Raw genomic sequence first — 20,962 nt, 5'->3', positions numbered from 1 at the left:
TGCATTGCTATGTGATGCCCATTATCTAAGTGTACTCTGCCTTTCCTGAAAGTTTGTCACCGCCGTACTGATACATCCTGTATAACAAAAATTTTCATGATGTGGAGAATTGTATGGTCATATGATTAGACTCTTGCAGAATCCATCTTTTAAAAATTCTTTCTTCAAATAGCATTGTACAATTGTTAAGGCTAGCCATTGTTTCTCCTGAGCACTGTTTGGATACAAATGAGAAATTTAAAGGACAGAAAATGATTTTATACTATATAGTTGAACAGTTTTTGAGGTATTAAAGAGAAAAAATAAATAAATAAATAAATAAAAAATGTCTGGTTTTATTTATCTGTAATTAACTCACTCAGAAGTGGGAGAGGGGGATTTTTTTTTCTGTTAGCTATTTATTAATGAGTTATGTGTTTGTATCTACCATTATTGATCAAAAGTTGACAGTCCTTTGAAAAACATAATGCAAGAAATAGTTTTAAATGTCAATTTGTACCTTCATAAACTAGAATAATTATATGAGATCTATGCTATATTCAGGGTTGCCATGCTACCTGGAAAACCTGGAAATGTCAGGGAATTCAAAAATTGACAAAAAAAGTCTGAATTTTAGTCTGAATTAAAAAAAAAAAAATCTGAAAAGTCTGAATTTAGAATTTAAAATCTGGAAAAGTCAGAGAATTTCATACTGCAATATCCCACAAAAGTGACTTTTACGACAGTGTTGGAAACAATCACTTAGCGAATTTTGCATTGTGTGAGCATCATTCGGGCAGCTGGCATAGAACCAGTTTTTGCAGCTGCGATCAGATTGTCTTTTAGAAAGGCATGCAAGTTTCTAGCAACTTTGGTTTCCATTAACCTCGAGAATCGAGAGATTCACATGCACATGTTGAACAAAAGAAAACACCTTCCCATTCTCATGTAAAACAAAATCGGTTTAATCCTACTATACGATACACATGGATTTGGTGACATTATGATGAGCAGTAAATTGGACATTTATGATTGATGAGCAGTGAATCAGTCATTTTGATCTTGGCAACAGTTTTCAAAATCATGCCAATGCTATCCTAGAATTTTACCACAAACTCTTTTAAACCCTTTTTTTTTTTTTTTTTAAATAAATGCCATTTTGCAGTAAAATAAAAAGATAGTAATCAGTCATCTAGGCTAACCATTTAATATAACTATATTCGGTAAAATATCCTTGATTATTGTAATTCAATTTCTAATTTTTACGTAACTAACTTAATTTTAATCTTCTTAGTATCATTTAATGTGGCTTCTCCCTTCTAAATTATTTATTATTACTTAATAGTACCTTCAAATTTCAGGCAATTTTCTCTGGCATACACCTGAAACGAATTCTAGTAGTGTGATGACATACCATCACAAAATTTAATGCACATATTTTTTGCTTATGTATGCTGCTAAATAAATATAAAACACCTGAATTTATTTTAAACTATCATTAATTTTGTTTAGCTGCAAAATGTCTGCAAAAAAAGGGACATTTTTTAATCCAGATTGAGCAGGTTCTAATCTCAGTCTTCAGTGGAGAAACGGAACTATTATAACTCCTATTAAGTCATATATAATTGTCAAATTTTTGAGTTTTCAAGTGGTACTACAATTAATTTACCTCTCAGCACAGCCAATGTGCACTATGTGGATAGACTTTAATTTTCTTAAAACGCACTAAAAAAAGTCACAGAATTTCTTTCTCCTGTTTGAGTGGTATCCCTGTATATTATTAGAAATTTTTTTTAAATGATTGTGTGCCTTAATTTGATTAAAGTGGATGCAAACTTATTTTCTAATAGTAGAAGCTAATTTAGCTATGTTCATCCATAGCAATGGATATTCAGCTAATTTAGCTATGTTCATCCACAGCAATGTATATTCAGTAATCTTTACCAAGAATTATAAGGGATATAATTCATTGTACCATGCGAATGTTGTTTACTGCAATTACCTATCAAATTCTGCAAGTACACTATGAATTGTACTTTTATATAGTCTACAAAACCTCTTACCCAAGCATGTTATTGTTCAAATGAAGGATCTGTATTTCGTATTCAGATTATTTAAAATCATGGCAACACAGTTAGAAACAGTTCTATCTGATAGTTTTTAAACCAATCATAAATACTACTTCATAGGTTAAGAATTTGACTGTTTGCCAAATATAGGGTCTTGTTTCTTAATTATTGCAACATTATCTTTAGATTTCGTCTTTTTATTGTTTATACTTTAATCAGAATTCGTTTTTTAAATCTATAATAATATTTATATGTAGAATAGTTATGTTTTTAACACATATTAAAATATAATTCTAAAATTGGATATTTTAAAACATAATTTCTTGAGTTACTTTTGTTTCTTTATAGCAAATTCCAGAATCAAACCAAGTGGCCAAGTGTAATAAAGTTGAAGATGAGGCATCAAGGGAAGAACCTAATTGCCATTCAAATGATGCTACATTTTGTAGCACTGACAACCGAATTAGTTGCGATTCAGGTGTCAGTGTTACATCTTTCTACAGGCATAGTTCTATAAGTGCTGATGTTGACTTTAGCTGTGATTCTCTTAATAATTGTAGCAATAGCCGTCCTAATGTCCTGCTACCAACTTCAATCAAGGAAACTGAAGTGAATCAAAAGAACCAATTACATTCTTTAGTGCAAAGTGACCAAGGCCAGACGATTGATCTAATATCTTTTGAGAGCATTGAAGGGAGGCTTGATGGATCTCTGAGCAAAACTGAAAGTTCAAACTGCATCACAGTTGATAATAATGCACTCGACGATAATAATGCATTGGATATAACTATACCTTTTCCTTCAATTACTTTTGTTGAGAAGGGAATGATGTTAGTAATGTTATCAGACATTGTTACACCATCTGAATTTTATGTAAATATGGCCATGGAGAATATTATAAATTTAGATGACCTTCGTGAGCAGATGACAACTACGTATTCATTAGAAATTCATTCATCACTTGCCCTTGAGGACCTTCGAGAAAATATGTTTTGTGCTGCACATTTCGATAAAGATATGAATTGGTATCGAGTGAAAATTTTGAGTATATTGTCAGTGGTAAGTTATTCCATTTATGAAGTTACTAATATTGTAATTTATGCAAGTTAAATGATTTGCCTTTGGCATACATGTATGGATATATCAAGGTATCACTGTCTTTTTTCCATATGTTTATCAGTTATCAGCAAATCATAAAAATACATTTTCTTGATTTATCATTGAAATGGTTTTGCGATTTATTTGAAAATGATGTGATTTTTTACCATAATTAATTATTTGGTAACTATGAAAATCTCCATTGCTCACTTAGTTATGAATAGCATTCCACAGCAAGGGTAGTTGAAAAGGGTACTGAATACTTACATGCATTTTCTTTTATAAGTGGCATTCATTTTCAACAGCATTTCAGGAAATAGGGGAGTAATTTGTTATAAATTATATTACATAGAGTTTTTAACAGAATACTTGCCCACCTTGCAGCAAGTATCTTTCTTGCACTTGACTCGGTGCTTGTGAACATTTAAAACCATAAACTTTTGAAAAAGTTATTTTTCTTCTTTCATTATTTTATTTATTTATTTTAATTATGAACCCGTAGAGTCATTAGGTTAATTGGAAGCAGAAAAGATGAAAAATATGCAACCGTCTTCGCCGGGAATCGAACCACGGACCTCTGGAATACCGGCCCAGTGTGTTACCGTTACACCACGAAGGCACACTAGGGAAGTGGAAGAAATACCTTATATACTCCCCTTCTTAAAGGGCGACTATGGTTTTAGGGGACCTAGTCGCCAAATCCTGGGTGCGGAGAATCATCATCCACAACCCTTTTAGTTCGGGCGCCACTAGTCATATGTTAATTGGAAGCAGAAAAGATGAAAAATATGCAACCGTCTTCGCCGGGAATCGAACCACGGACCTCTGGAATACCGGCTCAGCGTGCTACCATTACACCACGAAGGCATACTAGGGAAGTGGGAGAAATACCTTATAAACCTAGTGTCAAACTTTTGCATTTATGCCACCATTTAATGATCAAATTGCTTGGAAGATATGTGAAATGAGAAAAACATATATGAAAAGCAATATTTTCTGTAATTATGCAGTCCTGTATTGCCATGTGTATTCATTACATAAGTTGTATATGTTAATTCTCATTTGTAGCTTCAAAAATACTGAATTATTTCCTGGAATGAGGTCAGCTCAGTTTCATGCATTGAAATAAATTTCTTATGTCAAATAAGACTGTGCTTCAGCAGAAATCATTCCTTTAAGCCGAGCTTATTTGTATAACTTACATTCCTCAAATATGACCTAAATTCATTCAAGTAACCAATAAAAGGGCAACTGCAGTATGTATCCTCGACATGTAAAATCTACATAAGTTATTACAAAAATATTTTGGAGCATATTTGTCATATTCTGCTTCTTGGGCGGGTTCTGGATGTAGGTTTCCTTCATGTGCACTAAATGTGGGCATTACATAAACCAGCCATCTTAATGGCACAAAAACTTTATTAACACACGAACAAAATAAGAACAAACGATTAACACAAAAATAAAAAGTAGAACCATGTTTGTCATCACGTTGGCATACAATGGGTTACCTTCGTTACTTCGCTACTAACTGCTGACTAACTACTCTTCTCTAGTAAGTCACATGAGAGAGAGTCATTGCAGGCCATTTGGCACAAAACAGAATTGCATTCATGAAATTTTTTAACTTGAATCTTTCACATAATCATAATCATATAAGCAGTTATCATATAAACAAGACAATACAAATCATTCATTTAAAATTAAACATAATACTTTAGCAAACCCTGGCTAAATCTTTAAACATGTTCATAACATCAGTCATTCTTCACTCACTGGAAAATATAATCACATCATTAAGTCACGTCATCAATAAACTCAGCATAGGCTTTTAGTCTACACATGTTACCGTTCCATTTTGTTGATACACAAACTACTGGATGCACATATTCACTTTCTGATTCAACAATTAGCTTTAGCTGTAAAAGCTTATCTATTTGTCGATCAACTTCATTTGTTAGAACTTCAGGTATCCAGTACGGTTTCTGATTTTTTAGCGTACTTCCAAGCTTTAGTTTGATGTCATGTTCTCCAACATTGGTGATTTTCGGAATACCAGATCTTAGGTTCTTATGTCTTCCTAAAACTTCCATAAGTTCTTCCCTCCTATGCGGTTCAAGGTGCGTAATATCACATTCTTCATTAGAATAGTGTTCTTTTGCTTCCCAGGGAACAATTCTTGGAATGTTTTCAACTTCGCCGAAATAAATGTCTGTATCATATATCACACTAACATTATTCACAGCGGTATTGAACTCTCTTATCTTGTTTGCGTGAACATGCTTTGAGGAATTGTCAGTACAAACGCCTATATAACTATAATTAGTATGCTTTTTCATGATTATAGCAGGTCCTGTCCGTCTGGCCTAAACTTCGTTTTGACTATCAGGGATTGAAACTGTAACCCTGTTACCTTCCTTGATTTCTTTTATGACGAGTCTTTCGGTTACGGTAGAATGCATAAGCTTGTTGCTATCAAAGGAATATAAGGACCTGTAAGTCATGCATGTTCAGCAGCTTTTTCCAATTTCATCTTCAAATCATTCAGTTAATCGGTAACTGAGCTTAACTGTCCATGAGGAACAGGAGTTTCTTCAGTCCATGACGTCTTCAGGATAGATAAAGGGCCTTTAAGACGTCTTCCATAAAGCATCTGGAAAGGACTAACACCAGTACGAGCATTAGGAATTTCTCGATAAGCCCAAAGTAAGTATGGTAGATGTTTCTCCCAATCTTTGGAATGTTCCCTAATGGTATGATGATCATTCTGTTTAAAACAGCATTAAATCTTTCTACAAGGCCATTTGAACTTAAATGATGAGGAGTCGAAAACCTTGGGGACGATCCGATCCTTTTCAAAAACTCGTGAGTCAACGAAGCAGTAAAATTAGTTCCTTGATCCAAAGCAGCAATCTGAGGGATTTCTGTGTGGGAAAAGATTTGCAATAATGCATCGCATGTTGCTTTGGCATTCAAATTCTTCAATGGTACCACTTCGGGCATCTTGTACATTGATCAACAGCACACAGAACATATTTATAGCCTGTACAGCTTGGCTCTACGGGTCTGAGGATATCCACATTAATTACCTTGAATGGTTCTTTAGGACTTGTTACAGGCGTAATCGGAACTTCATCAAAGGGACGCTTTTTTGCTTGAAGTTGACAAGAAGTACAAGTATTTCAATATTCATTTACATCTTTCTTGATTTCAGGCCAATGGAAGGAATATATTCTGCTTCTTGGGCAGGTTCTGGATATAGGTTTCCTTCATGTGCACTAAAGGTGGGCATTACATAAACCAGCCATCTTAACAGCACAAAAACTTTATTAACACACGAACAAAATAAGAACAAATGATTAACACAAAAATAAAAATAGAACCACGTTTATCATCACGCTGGCATACAGCGGGTTACCTTCGTTACTTCGCTACTACCTGCTAACTACTCTTTTCTAGTAAGTCACATGAGAGAGAGGCGTTGGAGGCCGTTCGGCTAAACTACTCATGCATGGTCATCGCGTCATGACAATATTGCTTAAATTGTATTGCCATATAAATATCAAACTCCGCTATTACTTAGGAGACATATAACATTATGTATAAACTACAGTATTGTGCTTTGCAGTTTTTTTTATTTTAATATATATATATATATTTTTGTGTGTGTGTGTGTTTTGCTGCTAGATTTTGAATTTGTGATTTTCAGGTTTTCCCTTTATTAGATTTTGTAATTTTATGAGCAAATGTTTTAAGTAACTAGACTCCCATGCTGTAGAAAGTAATATATATAAGATAAAAATGAATAATTTTAAAATAAGAAACAGTTCCAAAATTTTATCCAGTTGCATGCGTATGGCAGCAAGAAGTGGTGGTTGTTGTTGCTTTTCCTTCGGTTTCTGATGAAGTCAGACAAGGTCCAAAAGACCACTGACTCTAAGAAAGTCGAGCACAAGGAGGGGATTGGAGTAAATACCCTCCCTAGAGAGGCCCAAGCAGCCTAATATGTGCTCGGCAGATGCCTGATGTTCTTGGCACTTGGTGCATAGAAATTGTGGTAATAATGCAAAATAAAATTAATTAAAAAATGTATTTAAATTTATCCCATATTCAATTACCAAAAGCCAGGAAACAGAAGTTGAGTGGCAAAATTGCAAGAAATAGGGGGCAAAATTTGCCAAAACCAAAAATGAAAATTACAGTCAAAAGTCTTTAATCCAGACTCGTCGGGACTTCGGCGATTCCGGATTATTGATTTTTCTGGATTATACATCATCAGTTTAAATCTGGCAAGATGGCATGCAGACATTATAAAATTAAAAATATGAAACTGTAATTTATAAAATAATCAGCAATTATGATCTAAAGGGTATCAAAATTTACAAAAAAAGAAGCTTAATATTTATTTGTTTACTTTAGTAAACATATCTTTCAACGCGCGCATGCGTACCTTACGCATAGCCGAAATTAGAAAATTGCAACCAGAAAACTATTTGATTTGTATTCGTGATATTTATAATGACGAGGAATTTGATTTAACTCATATCAAAGACGGAGTACATCGAGATTAAATACTACATTTAATAAGGAATTATAAGCCGAATAAAATAAAAACATCTGCTCTGAAGATAACGATAGTGGTGACAGATTAACTTCCAGTTCATTGCGCACCGCGATGTCCCCCCCCCCAAGCAGAGCAGCGTGAAATTGATAAACAGATTTCGGAACGGTTAGATAAACAAAGGATATACCTTTATCCATTTTTTTGTAGCAATTCGTTTTTTTGTTTGATGGACATTGAATCATACTTTCGTTTTTTAGATCCTTTGGGAGCTCCAGCATCGGAAATTCTATTTGACATAATCGAAAGTTCAAGCTTACTTTTATAAAATTGCTCTTACAGTCTGCAAAAAATAATAAGCCGGATCCAATTCGAAGATTAAGGAACAACGCAATCATCAACATTAACTGAAATAGATAATTAGATAATTTTAGCTTATGCCGTCCGACGCGAAAACGTATTCTTGCGCAGACACATATGCGCAGTTGTAAATGTCTTGTGCGGACGCGTAAAACGCCTATGAGCATGCGTCAACGCAGCGCATGCGCAGAAAGATTTTAGCTTTGAGGTCTGGATTATAGATCATTCCGGATTATGGGTGTCCGAATTAACGACTTTTGACTGTATATCTACATCTTTCACTGCATTGTTATCAGGGGATTAGTGCAACGAAAGAAGTAAAAGAATAAAATAGCCTGTTTCTGAACCAACAGAGACACAAAGTTTAAAAATAATTTTAGAACAGTCTAAATTATCTGTGTCATTATTAGCCGAACTCCTACAGGCCAAGCAGTGCCAAAAATGTAAAATTATAGCATCAAGAACAGTCACAAGTTAAAAAAAGAATTGCAAAGTAGTAGAGAAATTTTTTAAAATATTTTGAATGGATCGAGTCCAGAAATGATACTTGTAAAAACAATAATCCAATACTGAAAAAACAAAACCATGTGCAAATTTTTAATTCAAAATTGAAAATAACAAAACTATATTCAAATTTTGAAATGATACAGGCTGGATTAAAAAATAACAGTATAAATCGTAAACAAGCAAAAAAGCTTTAAAATCTAATACAGTCAAAAGTCATTAATTCGGACACCCATAATCCGGACCTCAAAGCTACAAACTTTCTGCGCATGCGCGTAAGACCTTTACAGCTTCGCACATACCTTTACGCATGCACATAATACCTTTACGCACGTACATAATACGTTTACGGTATAACGGACGGTATAAGCTAAGCTAAAATTATCTAATTATCTATTTCAGTTAATGTTGCAGATTGCGTTGTTCCTTAATCTTCTAATTGAATCTGTCTTATTATTTTTTCCAGACTGTTAGAGCAATTTTATAAAAGTAAGCTTGAACTTTTGATTATGTCAAAAAGAATTTCCGATTCTGGAGCTGCCAAAGGATCTACAAAGTGAAAGCATGTTTTGATGTCCATCAAACAAAAAGTGGAATTGCTGCAAAAAATGAATAAAGGCATATCCTTTGTTTCTCTAACCATTCCGAAATCTGTTTATCAATTTCATGCTGCTCTGCGGGGGGGGGGGGACGTCACGACACGCAATGAACTGGAAGTTGATCTGTCAGCATTATCCTTATCTTCAGGGCAGATGTTTTTATTTTATTCGGCTTATAATTCCTTACTAAATGTAGCATTTCATCTCGATGTACTCCGTCTTTGATATGATTTAAATCAAATTCCTCGTCATTATAATTCGCTTCCGATAGTGTAGAAAGTGACACAGAGGTTATTGAAAACGAAAAAATTTCGATTGACAAATTAGTCTGTATTCTCGACACAGCAGTTATAGGACTTGAACAGCGGAACTTTGTAACTGAACAAGAAATTATGTCTGTTTATAGAATTAAAGGGAAAGTATTATCACATAAAACGAAGCAACTTAAACAACTTGCTTTGAAAGAAATGTTTAATAAAGTAAACAAATAAATATGAAGCTTTTTTTTTTGTAAATTTTGATACCCTTCAGATCATAATTGTTCTTTATTTCATAAATTACGGTTTCATATTTTTAATTTTATAATTTCTGCATGCCATCTTACCAGATTTAAACTGATAATCTATAATCCGGAATCGCCGAAGTCCCAACGAGTCCGGATTAACGACTTTTGACTGTATATGTATATATTAATATAGGTGGATTGAGACCAAAAACACATAAAACAGAAGTAATGGAGCATATGCAAAAGTAAAAGAAATGAGTGAAGGTTTGATCTAAAAGATATTGAAACAAAAAATAAAAAATAGAGTAGTAACTTCTTATAATTTGTTACACAAGAGCAACAAAAGTTTTGAACTGAATATATATATATAAATTGTAGAAAGCTCGCCTAAAAGTTACCAAGAGCTGCTGCTCCAAAAGGTTAAAGACATTTTCAAAAATTAATACACATGAAAAGCAAATCATTAGACATGTAAAACATAAATACAATAAAATTAAATAACAGAAAAAGTTAAGAAATAAGCGGAAAATGGTAAATTAGCCCAATTCGACTTCCAAACAGGCTTTTCAAGGGAAATTTCAATTATTTGAACGTCGAATCAAGCTAACCCCATTACGCGTTTCGCCGAAACAGACAATTGAAACTTTTTAGCTAAAAAATTTTTTGACAAAGTGTCTTGGAAATTTTAATAGTCTCAATTCTCTGTTCCAGTTTCCCATGTACATAATAGTATTTAAGATTAAAGTGCCAAAATTTTTTAGGAGGAAAGAGAATGAATAAACAAGAATTTTCTGTACATTTTTACAATAGATTCTCTGAATTAGTCATCCTTCTTAAACCATCCGTAGCTTTAGGTATAAAAAATCATTATCTAACTCAAAAAATCTATAATTAGGTAAGGTTAATGCCAGCTTTGGTCAGGGAATTTTTAATTATTTTATGTGGTATTTGGTTACTTTTTAAAATAGTTACGAAGTATAGTATTTCTTCTTGTAAGTGATCCGCAGTATTGCAAATTCTTTTCATTCTAAGTAGCTGTGAATAAATTGTGTTGATTATTACTCTTTTGGAAATATTTGAATTCCAGTTAGTGAGTTTAAGTGTGGAAAAATTAAATTCTCTTCTTTTATCGTAAACTTTAATAAAACGGTAATCAATAATATGTAAATCAAGGTAGACTATATCATGCTGTTCTGTATTGGTTTTATTAAGTTTTAAGCAAGCAGGGTAGATATTAGCGTTTTCTATTTTGTTGTAGTTATTAAATGCTATGACATCATCAATATATCTATAGATGTGTTGGAAAAAGAGACTTTCTTCCGTTCTGAGTGAATGTACATAGGTTAGTTCTTTAGTGAACAGGAATAATTCACAATTTTTTACTTATTTTGCAGCATATTGCGCAAGATGTTTTCTTGACCAAAATTGTTATTACTGCTTTGCTTGATAAATTATATATATATATATATATATATATATATATTATATATAATGTTGTATGATCTTAAATTCATTTAGTGCGAAAGTTAGTTATTTTTGCTTGTGCAATTGCTGCAAAGTTAGTTAATAATAATTTATTTCCTAAACAATATTGATTAATTGATTATATTATCTCCTAAGTTTAATTAAAGTAGAATTATTTTAAAAGAGTGAATCCATATTTAATTATTTTAACTTTAAATTTGCTTTTTTACGTATATACATGTTTGTTAAAATTTAAATTTGTTTCAAATTAAAATATATATGTATGTGTGTGTGTGTGGGTGTAAAAAAAATAAAGAATATGTAAAAGATTAAATTAGCAACATAATAAACATATTTCCCTTCTCAATTCTAAAGATAGTAACCTCTCTTTGCACTGCGTCATTTTCAGAAAAATATAATTCTAATGATGTAAATGGAATTGAAACCCAAAATTTAACCAATTACAGATTAGCTGTACTCTGTGCACCTATCTTGTATAAATAGTTAATAACTGTGTAGTTTCTCTCTCTTTTGCCTCCTGCCTGCGTGCTGACCGCTTGTCTCTCAGCCTCTGCTAGCTATTCATCATTAATTCAAATGTAATTGCATAGCTAAAATTATGGGGCACGTTTAGCACCCCCTAATCTTCTACAGATGTGTATTAAAAAATTCGTCATTCAGGAATAAATGATGTTTAACTATCAAGCTGGTCATGCAACTAAAATTTCATCCGATTATCCCTTATGCCATAATGTCCAACAGCAGTTTTTCCGGCCATAACTAAAAGTGAATTGTTTTCATCTTCCGCCAAGAAAACAATTATTACATATGTATATGTGCTAGTATAGTAGCAAAATTTGAAATGAGTTAAAAAATGAATTTACATGAACTACAAATTTTAAACTGATTAAACTCAATAAAAGTACTTAGAAACAACTTCTATTGTAACATAGGAAATGTAGAAGTTTAGAAGTAAAAACAAATAATTTGAAAAAGGGAAAAATATTGAATGACGTGGATAATGATTCCTGTAGGAATAATGGATTTAGGATGATTCCTTTAGGAATTATTATCCATGTATTTCAATATTTTTTGCCAATATTGCCAATACTGTCAATTGCTATCTATTTTTTGTATATATACCTTTATTATTCATATGTCTTCATAACATATTGTTTAGAGCTTTAGTGTTTACAATATACATGAGTGACATTCAGTTCAAATGCAAATAAACAAATTAGTAATAGTCATTCTGTCTAAGGTGTCAGAACATAACAACAAAATGAAAAGTGTTGCATTTTGTAAAAATTAAGTGCTGTAATTCCTGTTAATAGTCCAGTGAAAATATGTATGAGTATACAACCTCTAATAATACAATGCTTATTCCTTGCAACCTCTGAAAGAACAAGCTTGTTTAAATTTACAAGTCCTGCTTATTTATTTTGCATTTGTTGATTAAATTTACAATACACCTTATGGCAAAGGTTCAGTGGCAGGTATGGTATTACACAAAATGAAGAAAACAGTATATTTTACTATATTGCCTCTACTAGGTGAAGGTTCACATGTGGCAGGATTTACATTCTTAGATAAAAGATAAAACAAATTAGTAACATACTTGGTGTATTGCAGATTCGGTCACCCAAATAAAAAGAACATTTACTTTCAACACATAATTTCAGAATTATTCAGTTTCATAATTTCAGTAGTCTTTGAGTTACTATTAAATATTTGGGTAAAGGGTTAAGACATCCAGAATTCAGTGAAAATATTTATAAGAATAAATATTGTTATTATTTTAATATTAATAATAATGTATAAACAATAATTTTTCTCTAGATGAGTGAATGAGATTGCTGGGTGTTGGTAGTTTGTTGCTGGCAACCAAACGGTTTAGCTGCTTGGTGTTTTTATGATTTTTCCCATCCATAGCGTGAATTCAAGCCAATTTTATTTTAGAAAATTTCCCACAAAGGTATTCTCTTAAAACAGGTATCTCGTGACTGTTTTAAAAACTGTAAAAAATAATCTATGGATATTTTCCATTATACAACAACATGGACAAGAGGATTTCTCGACAAAAAATATATGGTCAGCGCTATTTATTGGCTGCTGTTAAATTAAATGCATCTTGCTTATTCCTTGCAATAATTTTCTTTCTCCAAAGAAAGTTTCTTCAGTAAATTTTATTTTTTACAATCTGTACTTTTATTTTGTTCTTTTTTTTATGTAAATAACTGACTTCAGATACATTTTTTGTAAGTTTAGAAAGCCCACTAGTAGTCGAGTGGTAAGATCGCTGAACACTGGTAAATCCTAGCAGCTGCATATGAGCTTTAGGGTTTTTTCACAAGTGCATCATGGATAATCAGACTGTTTCCCTCAAAAAAATCTTTCATGAAGGCTTCCTTTTCTTTAAGCAATTAGCCCATCTGCTTTACCATAATCCAAAATCTTAAGCTTACATGGCTGAAATGAGTTGATAACGAGTGTATATTTTCTAGTTGATGTATCAAGTTAGCATAGTTGTATATCTCTCTACCAAAAACTGTTTGTCGCATGTTACCCTATAATGAAAAAAAGATTTAAATCGGTTTTTAGCTTAAACAGCATTTTCAGTATTAATTATATCATGAATTATATCAGCAGTATTCTCAGTATTAATAGCAGGCATGTATTCATAAATATAATACAGTCAAAAGTCGTTAATCCGGACTCGTCGGGACTTCGGCGATTCCGGATTATCGATTTTTCCGGATTATAGATCATCAGTTTAAATCTGGTAAAATGGCATGCAGAAATTATAAAATTAAAAATATGAAACCGTAATTTACGAAATAAAGAACAATTATGATCTAAAGGGTATCAAAATTTACAAAAAAAAAAAGCTTAATATTTATTTGTTTACTTTATTAAACATTTCTTTCAATGTACGTTGTTTAAGTTGCTTCGTTTTTTATGTTATGATACATTCTCTTTAATTCTATAAACAGACATAATTTCTTGTTCAGTTACAAAGTTCTGCTGTTCAAGTCCCGTTAATTGCTGTGCCGAGAATACCGACTAATTTGTCAATCGAAATTTTTTCGTTTTCAATAACTTCTGTTACTTTCTTCGCTATCGGAAGCGAATTATAATGACGAGGCATTTGATTTAAATCATATCAAAGACGAGATGACATACTACATTGAGTAAGCAATTATAACCCAAATAAAATAAAAACATCTGCCCTTAAGATAAGGATAGTGCTGACAGATCAACTTCCAATTCAATGCACGCCGCTGCGGCGTTAAAGATAAACAAAGTTTAGATAAACAAACGTTAAAGTTTAGATAAACAAAGGATATGCCTTTATCCATTTTTTGCAGCAATTCCACTTTTTGTTTAATGGACTCCGAAAGATACTTTCGCTTTGTATATCCTTTACATATTAGTAAATATATATCAGAAATTCTATTTGACATAATCGAAAGTTCAAGCTTACTTTTATAAAATTGCTCTAACAGTCTGCAAAAAATAATAATCCGGATCCAATTCGAAGATTAAGGAACAACGCAATCTGCAACATTAACTGAAATAGATAATTAGATAATTTTAGCTTAGCTTATCCCGTCCGTTATACATTAAACGCGCATTCGTAAACGTATTTTGCGCACGCGCACACGCAAATTCGCAGCGGTAAAGGTCTTACGCGCATGCGTCAACGCGACGCATGCGCAGAAAGTTTGTAGCTTTGAGGTCCGGATTATAGATCATTCCGCATTATGGGTGTCCGAATTAACGACTTTTGACTGTAGTTGATTCCCATAGAATTGTTGCTAATTTGTAGAAAAATTTTATTTTCATATTTAATAAAATTGTGAGAAAGTGCACACTTAAGATAAGAGTTCCATTTATCAAAATTAATTAAGTTTTTAATGCTTGGAAATAGATGACAGAGCTCAATTAAACTGCTGTAGATTTCTTCTCAAAAGTATAGCAGTTAATATTATAAATTTTTTGTTTGTTAATAGATTTAATAACTTTCTGATTAATGCTGATAATATACTAGTTAAGTATTTCAATATTAGTTTGCTTCTAGACGTCAAACTTTTAAATTTAAAATTTAAGCTTAGTGTCTTTGTTCATTCAGAAACAGGCTGTTCTATTTATTTATTTATTTCATTGCATCAGTCCCCTGATGATGCAGCGAGAGAATTTCATTTAAATGCATTCTCATTTCTGGCTTTGACATATTTTGCAGCCTTATTTCTTGCAGTTTGCCACTATACTTTTTTTTTTTTCTTTTTTACTAATTTTGCATTTGGTTTATTCCAAATTGAATATGGGGGTTTAAACACATTTTTTATTTTATTATATTTTGCATTATATATATTAGATAGATATAATAGTTAAAAATTTAGGTATCATAAAATACATTTTCAAATTTCTGTGGTATTAGTTTCACACCATGAAAATATAAATGAAGTAGAACAAAGTTAGAAATGTGAAACTGTGCCTTTTAATTTATTTTACTAGTTATGTTTAACAAGGATTTTGTCTTATCACAATAAATGCAAATCTAATCGTGATGGCTGAATAGGTGACTGTGTGAAGATTTTGTGGTTTTTCTTCATAAATATAGGTTACTTTTTGTCAAAAATTCCATCATAAATTTAAGCTTTCCTGTAGATAAAAATCTTTGCATCTTTTGTTAGAATCAGATAACCGATTGCAGCAGATGAAAATATGAATTCCATAACAATCAGGGCAGTGGAGTCGGTAGGGAAAATGACTGACTCTGACTCCTGAAATTTTAAAGGCTCTAACTCTGACTCCCTCATATATATGTGTGTAAACATATACAAATGGGTTACAGCTTATTTTTTTAATATAAAAGAAGTAATAGATGCTACAGAAAAAAAAAAAAAAAATGATGGCATAACAAATTATTTATATTAATTAGCATTTATTATGAAATGCTTTATAAATTTTTAAAGTCTTATTAAGCATTAGTATCATTTGGAATCCATTTTTTGATTTTGGTCTTTTATCCATATTACTCACCTGTATAGGTTCCACAATAACTGACAACATTCTGTTCGTATTTTTACAGATAGCAGTAGTTCTCTTCAAAGTTTAAGCAGTGATACAATTATGAAAAGAAGCATTCTTAGCCTAAAAGAAATCATAAAATCACTTTTAAATTCCCATTCTCTAGAGCTTAATTGGATTAAAGCTCACACTGGAATCTCAGCGAGCGAAAGAGCAGATTCCGAAGCAAAAAGAGCAACACAACAAGATCAGATAGATGTTGAAGTGCCACTTTCAAAGATTTTGGCCAAACATCAAATCCTGCAAGAATCACTTGAAACATCGCAGCAAAGATGAAGTGAGGACACTGCAAGAAATTCCACTTATGCCTTTTTTCCCCACAAGTTTCTCTCTCTTATACAATCAGATCACATTTTAAATCAAGTCTTGACAAATCATGGTAAATTTCTGCAATATATTCAAAGATTTCATAAAAAGAACACAAGATGTGGCTATGGGACAAGTGGAAAGCTATAGCTTGCAGGAGCTCTCTATTACATCATGTTTTGTTCAATAATAGTAAAAGAAAGAACATTTTTTTTTCCATCACCATTGCCTTCACTGGGAACATTGGCAAAATGTAATTCTACTCATAGTGCTGTGAAGTCAGTTATGCAACTTATACATGTAAATGACTCAGACATTATTGTTTATCGTTAATTGTTTATGTTTATGTCATTCTGATTGTTATTTTTCCTTCCATTCACATCAATGTAATGTTTAATTATTTGGTCACTATAGTGTTTACTTATATCTGTAGCAAATTGTATATCTGTTTATTTGAATTTTTCTATTATTTTGTTTGTATATCTGTTTATATGTTTATTTGAATTTTACTCTGCTTTAATTAGTTGCTCATTTATGTAAAGCAATTATTTTTTAAAAATTACACTAGCATTGCAACCTCACTGGCCGTCCCTTCACTTCCTGTTTTAGGCATCATGACTTCCCCCTTTTTCGATTTTAAGTTTACAAAGCTTTCTCTTTCCCTTTTGCCATTTAGCCTTCCCTCTCAGCCCCTTTTAGTCGATAGGCTTTGCTTCATTTCGCCTGTTCCGCTTCTTTTTTAGCCGTGATGACTCTCCCCTTCTTAGACCAGTTTTTAGCATTTTGCTTCTTCCCTTTTTAGCCGAAAGGCACCTTTTCCTCTTTTAGCCTTTTGGCTTTTCTTTGAGGCACCTTTGCGCAGTTAACGTACTCTGCCTTGTTTTAGCCTGTTGGCTTTTGCCCGCTTTGGTAGTTAGCACCTGTCTCCTCCTGCCTAATCCAGAATGAGATAACGGAGTGTCTAGAAGCGTGGATTCAAATCCACTTACTGGTAGCAATCGTTACAAAACACAGCAGTTGCTTTCAGTAGCAGGCACAGTTATAAGAATTTGTTGCATCCATATCACTAATGCCTTTTCCATATTTTCCATTGCATCATCTCTTACATATGAAATTTTGCTCTTATTGCTGCAAGTTCCACCTGCTATACTTTTTCTAATAGTCTTTATTTTTTTCCAATTGTCCTTATTGTGGCTTCATTTATGGACTAAAATTTAGCAACATCTGTTTCTCTTTCTCTATTATGTAGACAATCTAATATTTTAATTTTTATTTCTAAAGAAATAACTTTTCTTATTATTTGATTTTTTTTCAAATCTTTTGGCATTATAAAAACCTTTAAAAATTTATGTAAATTATAAAAATGTCACAAAAGATATAAATGTTGAAAACTTAACAATAAACATTCAAATATGTAAATAAACATGATGTAAGCTTTGCTGCTAGAATACTGATACTGCACATGAACCAAATAGCTTTACTGTTGTGAAATACATGTACATACTATGGGGATTTACCTTTTACAACACGAGGAATCTCTATCCTTGTTGTTGCCACCAGTTTTACCAAAGGAATGAGTTTCAAAAATGACTTCAAATATGCGTATTTGCGTATATGCAGCTGAATACATATTTTTACCAAGTTTTTGAAATTTGTTAGTTTTTAAACCGTGTAAAATCGAAATCATGTAAATTGAGGGATAGGTGAATTAATTTTGTGTCTAAATATGTTAAACCCTAGCCACCTAACTGCTTAACCAATCAAAATGAAATTTCAGGTTTTGTTATTTGAAGATACCCTCATGATTGATGATTTAAAACGAAAGAACTCTTACAGTAGTGAAAATTTTTAAATTTTTAAACGGCAACACCCTCTTTTGTCCTATGCTTTGCTCTTTTATCCTGCCCTCTTTTTTCCTGAAAAACTATAAATGGCATTTGAATGATACCTGCATGATGAAAATTGCTGGCAGTTGCAAAGAAGAGCATTTTAAAAGGCAAATGATAACACAGAATGGAGGTGCATTAATGTACTTTGCATAATTCACAGGGATATAGACAATAGAAACACAAATCACAGAATACTATTTGCAATGCGCTGCTTGTGGAAAACTTTTAGCAAGCAGTGTGAAAAGATTGTTTCTTCAATCAAGTGTTCAAACGTGCTAACAAGTCAACACTTACAGAGAAACTACGCAGTGAATTGATAAAGCTGTTTTATCTGAATGGGGGAAATGCTGTTAAAGCAATGCAAGTTTATTAGCAAAATCATACACAAAGATGAGGCCTATATTCCATAAAAACTGTATGTGATTTTGGTTAAAAAAATGTGAAGAAACTGGATGCTTGTGTGATAGACTGCAATTTTGACTGCCATGTGCTCCAGTTGAAAAGTTGCGGAAATACATTACAGTCAAGCGTCTTTAATCCGGACTCATCGGGACTTCGGCGATTCTGTATTATCAGTTTTTCCGTATTATAGATCATAAGTTTAAATATGGTAAGATTGCATGCAGAAATTATAAAATTAAAACTGTGAAACCATAATTTGTGAAATAAAGAGCAATTATGATTTAATGGGTATCAAAATTTACAAACAAAAAAAAAAAAAAAAAAAAAAAAAAAAACTTAATATTGTATTTGATGGCATATAAGACACACTTTTTTTCATAAATTTGGTCTCAAAAAAGTTACCTGCGTCTTACACGTGAAGGACACAGGTTAACTTTCAATACTGAATGCTATTTTTAGCCCGGATAAAGATCTAGACACACATAACTTTTTCTACATCTACATGTGTGTGGCCTTCTAAATGAGGGTGCGTCTTAATGCCGGTGCATCTTATATGCCGTCAAATACGGTATTTATTTGTTTACTTTATTAAACATTTCTTTGACGCGCGCATGTGTGAAGCATACATTACGCATAGTCGAAATTAGAAAATTGCAACCAGAAAACTATTTGATGTGCATTCGTTATATTTATAATGAAGAGGAATTTGATTTAAATCATATCAAAGACGGAGTACATCGAGATGAAATATTACATTTAGTAAGGAATTATAAGCCGAATAAAATAAAAACATTTGCCCTGAAGATAAGGATAGTGCTGACAGATCAACTTCCAGTTCATTGCGTGCCGTGACGTCCCCCCCCCCCCCGCAGAGCATCGTGAAATTAATAAACAGATTTCGGAATGGTTAGAGAAACAAAGGATATGCCTTTATTCATTTTTTGCAGCAATTCCACTTTTTGTTTGGTGGACATCAAAACATGCTTTCACTTTGTAGATCCTTTGGCAGCTCCAGAATCGGAAATTCTTTTTGACATAATCGAAAATTCAAGCTTACTTTTGTAAAATTGCTCTAAAAGTCTGCAAAAAATAATAAGCCAGATTCAATTAGAAGATTAAGGAACAACGTAATCTGCAACATTAACTGAAATAGATAATTAGATAATTTTAGCTTAGCTTATACCGTCTGTTATACATTAAACGTGCATGTGTAAACGTATTACGTGCATGCGTAAAGGTATGTGCAAGCGCAGTTTTAGTTTGTAGCTTTGAGGTCCAGATTAAAGACTTTTGACTGTATAAGATTACTACAGATCCATTGCATACTGCAAGAAGTGTTAACCACAGTTTGTATGTATGAAAACTACAGTCCTCAAGCTTTTGCATTCTGTTTTCTAATTGGATTCCAGCATGTATGCAACCATGTTGCAACCTGGAGATGTGTAACAGAATATCCACTTTGTGAATTTTTTCCTCATCAGATATGAAGATAAAAGGTGCCACTGCGAATATTATGGAGAAATGAGGCACATTTCTCTTTAACTGGAAATGTAAACTTGAAGAACTGCATTCACTGGGCTGATAAAAATCCTCATGATGTGGCACCAGCATCTTCATGTGAAGCTAAAGTGACTGTATTATGTGGCATAGAAAGCACACTTGTTCTTGTACCATCCTCATCGAAGACATCACTTCTACTGGTATGAAAATGTGGTCCATCACATGTACTCAGTATACAACAATGTTGAAGAATTACATAATTTCAGAATTGCAGCATCGAAATATCATTAATCACATTGTATGGATGCAAGATGGTGCTCCTCCACACGTCGCCACATGTGTTTGGCAAGTGATGTAACACATGCAGTTTTGGGGTTATTTGAAATTTAAGATACACACATTCAATTCATGGTACAGTACAAAGTCTGTAATCCGGACGTCCGTTATCCGGAATGATCTATAATCCAGACCTCAAAGCCGCAAACTTACGCATGCGCGTAAAGCCAGTAAAGCGTTTACAGATGCGCGCTTCTGATGGTGAAGAACGGGACAGAGAGGTTATTGGAAAACAAAAAAATTGCGATTGACCAGTTATTCGGTATTCTCGACACAGGATTTACAGAATTTGAATA

General features: G+C 32.6%; 1 protein-coding gene across 1 annotated transcript in view; it reads left to right on the top strand.

Moving 5' to 3' along the window:
- LOC118193552 (uncharacterized) overlaps positions 1–20,962 on the top strand; it is a 141,642-nt gene that overhangs the window by 50,168 nt on the left and 70,512 nt on the right. The window contains exon 8 of the mRNA XM_085824845.1: positions 2,397–3,107. Within this exon, the coding sequence (XP_085680971.1) occupies positions 2,397–3,107 (711 nt within the window). The remainder of the gene's footprint in view (positions 1–2,396; positions 3,108–20,962) is intronic.

The sequence above is a fragment of the Stegodyphus dumicola genome, chromosome 10 (assembly GCF_044657685.1).
Source record: "Stegodyphus dumicola isolate Sdum_Otavi_A_Nest chromosome 10, ASM4465768v1".
NCBI classification, from domain to species: Eukaryota; Metazoa; Arthropoda; class Arachnida; order Araneae; family Eresidae; genus Stegodyphus; species Stegodyphus dumicola.
Note: the sequence above shows the minus strand (reverse complement) of the source record. Positions and strands in the feature narration are given on the sequence as shown.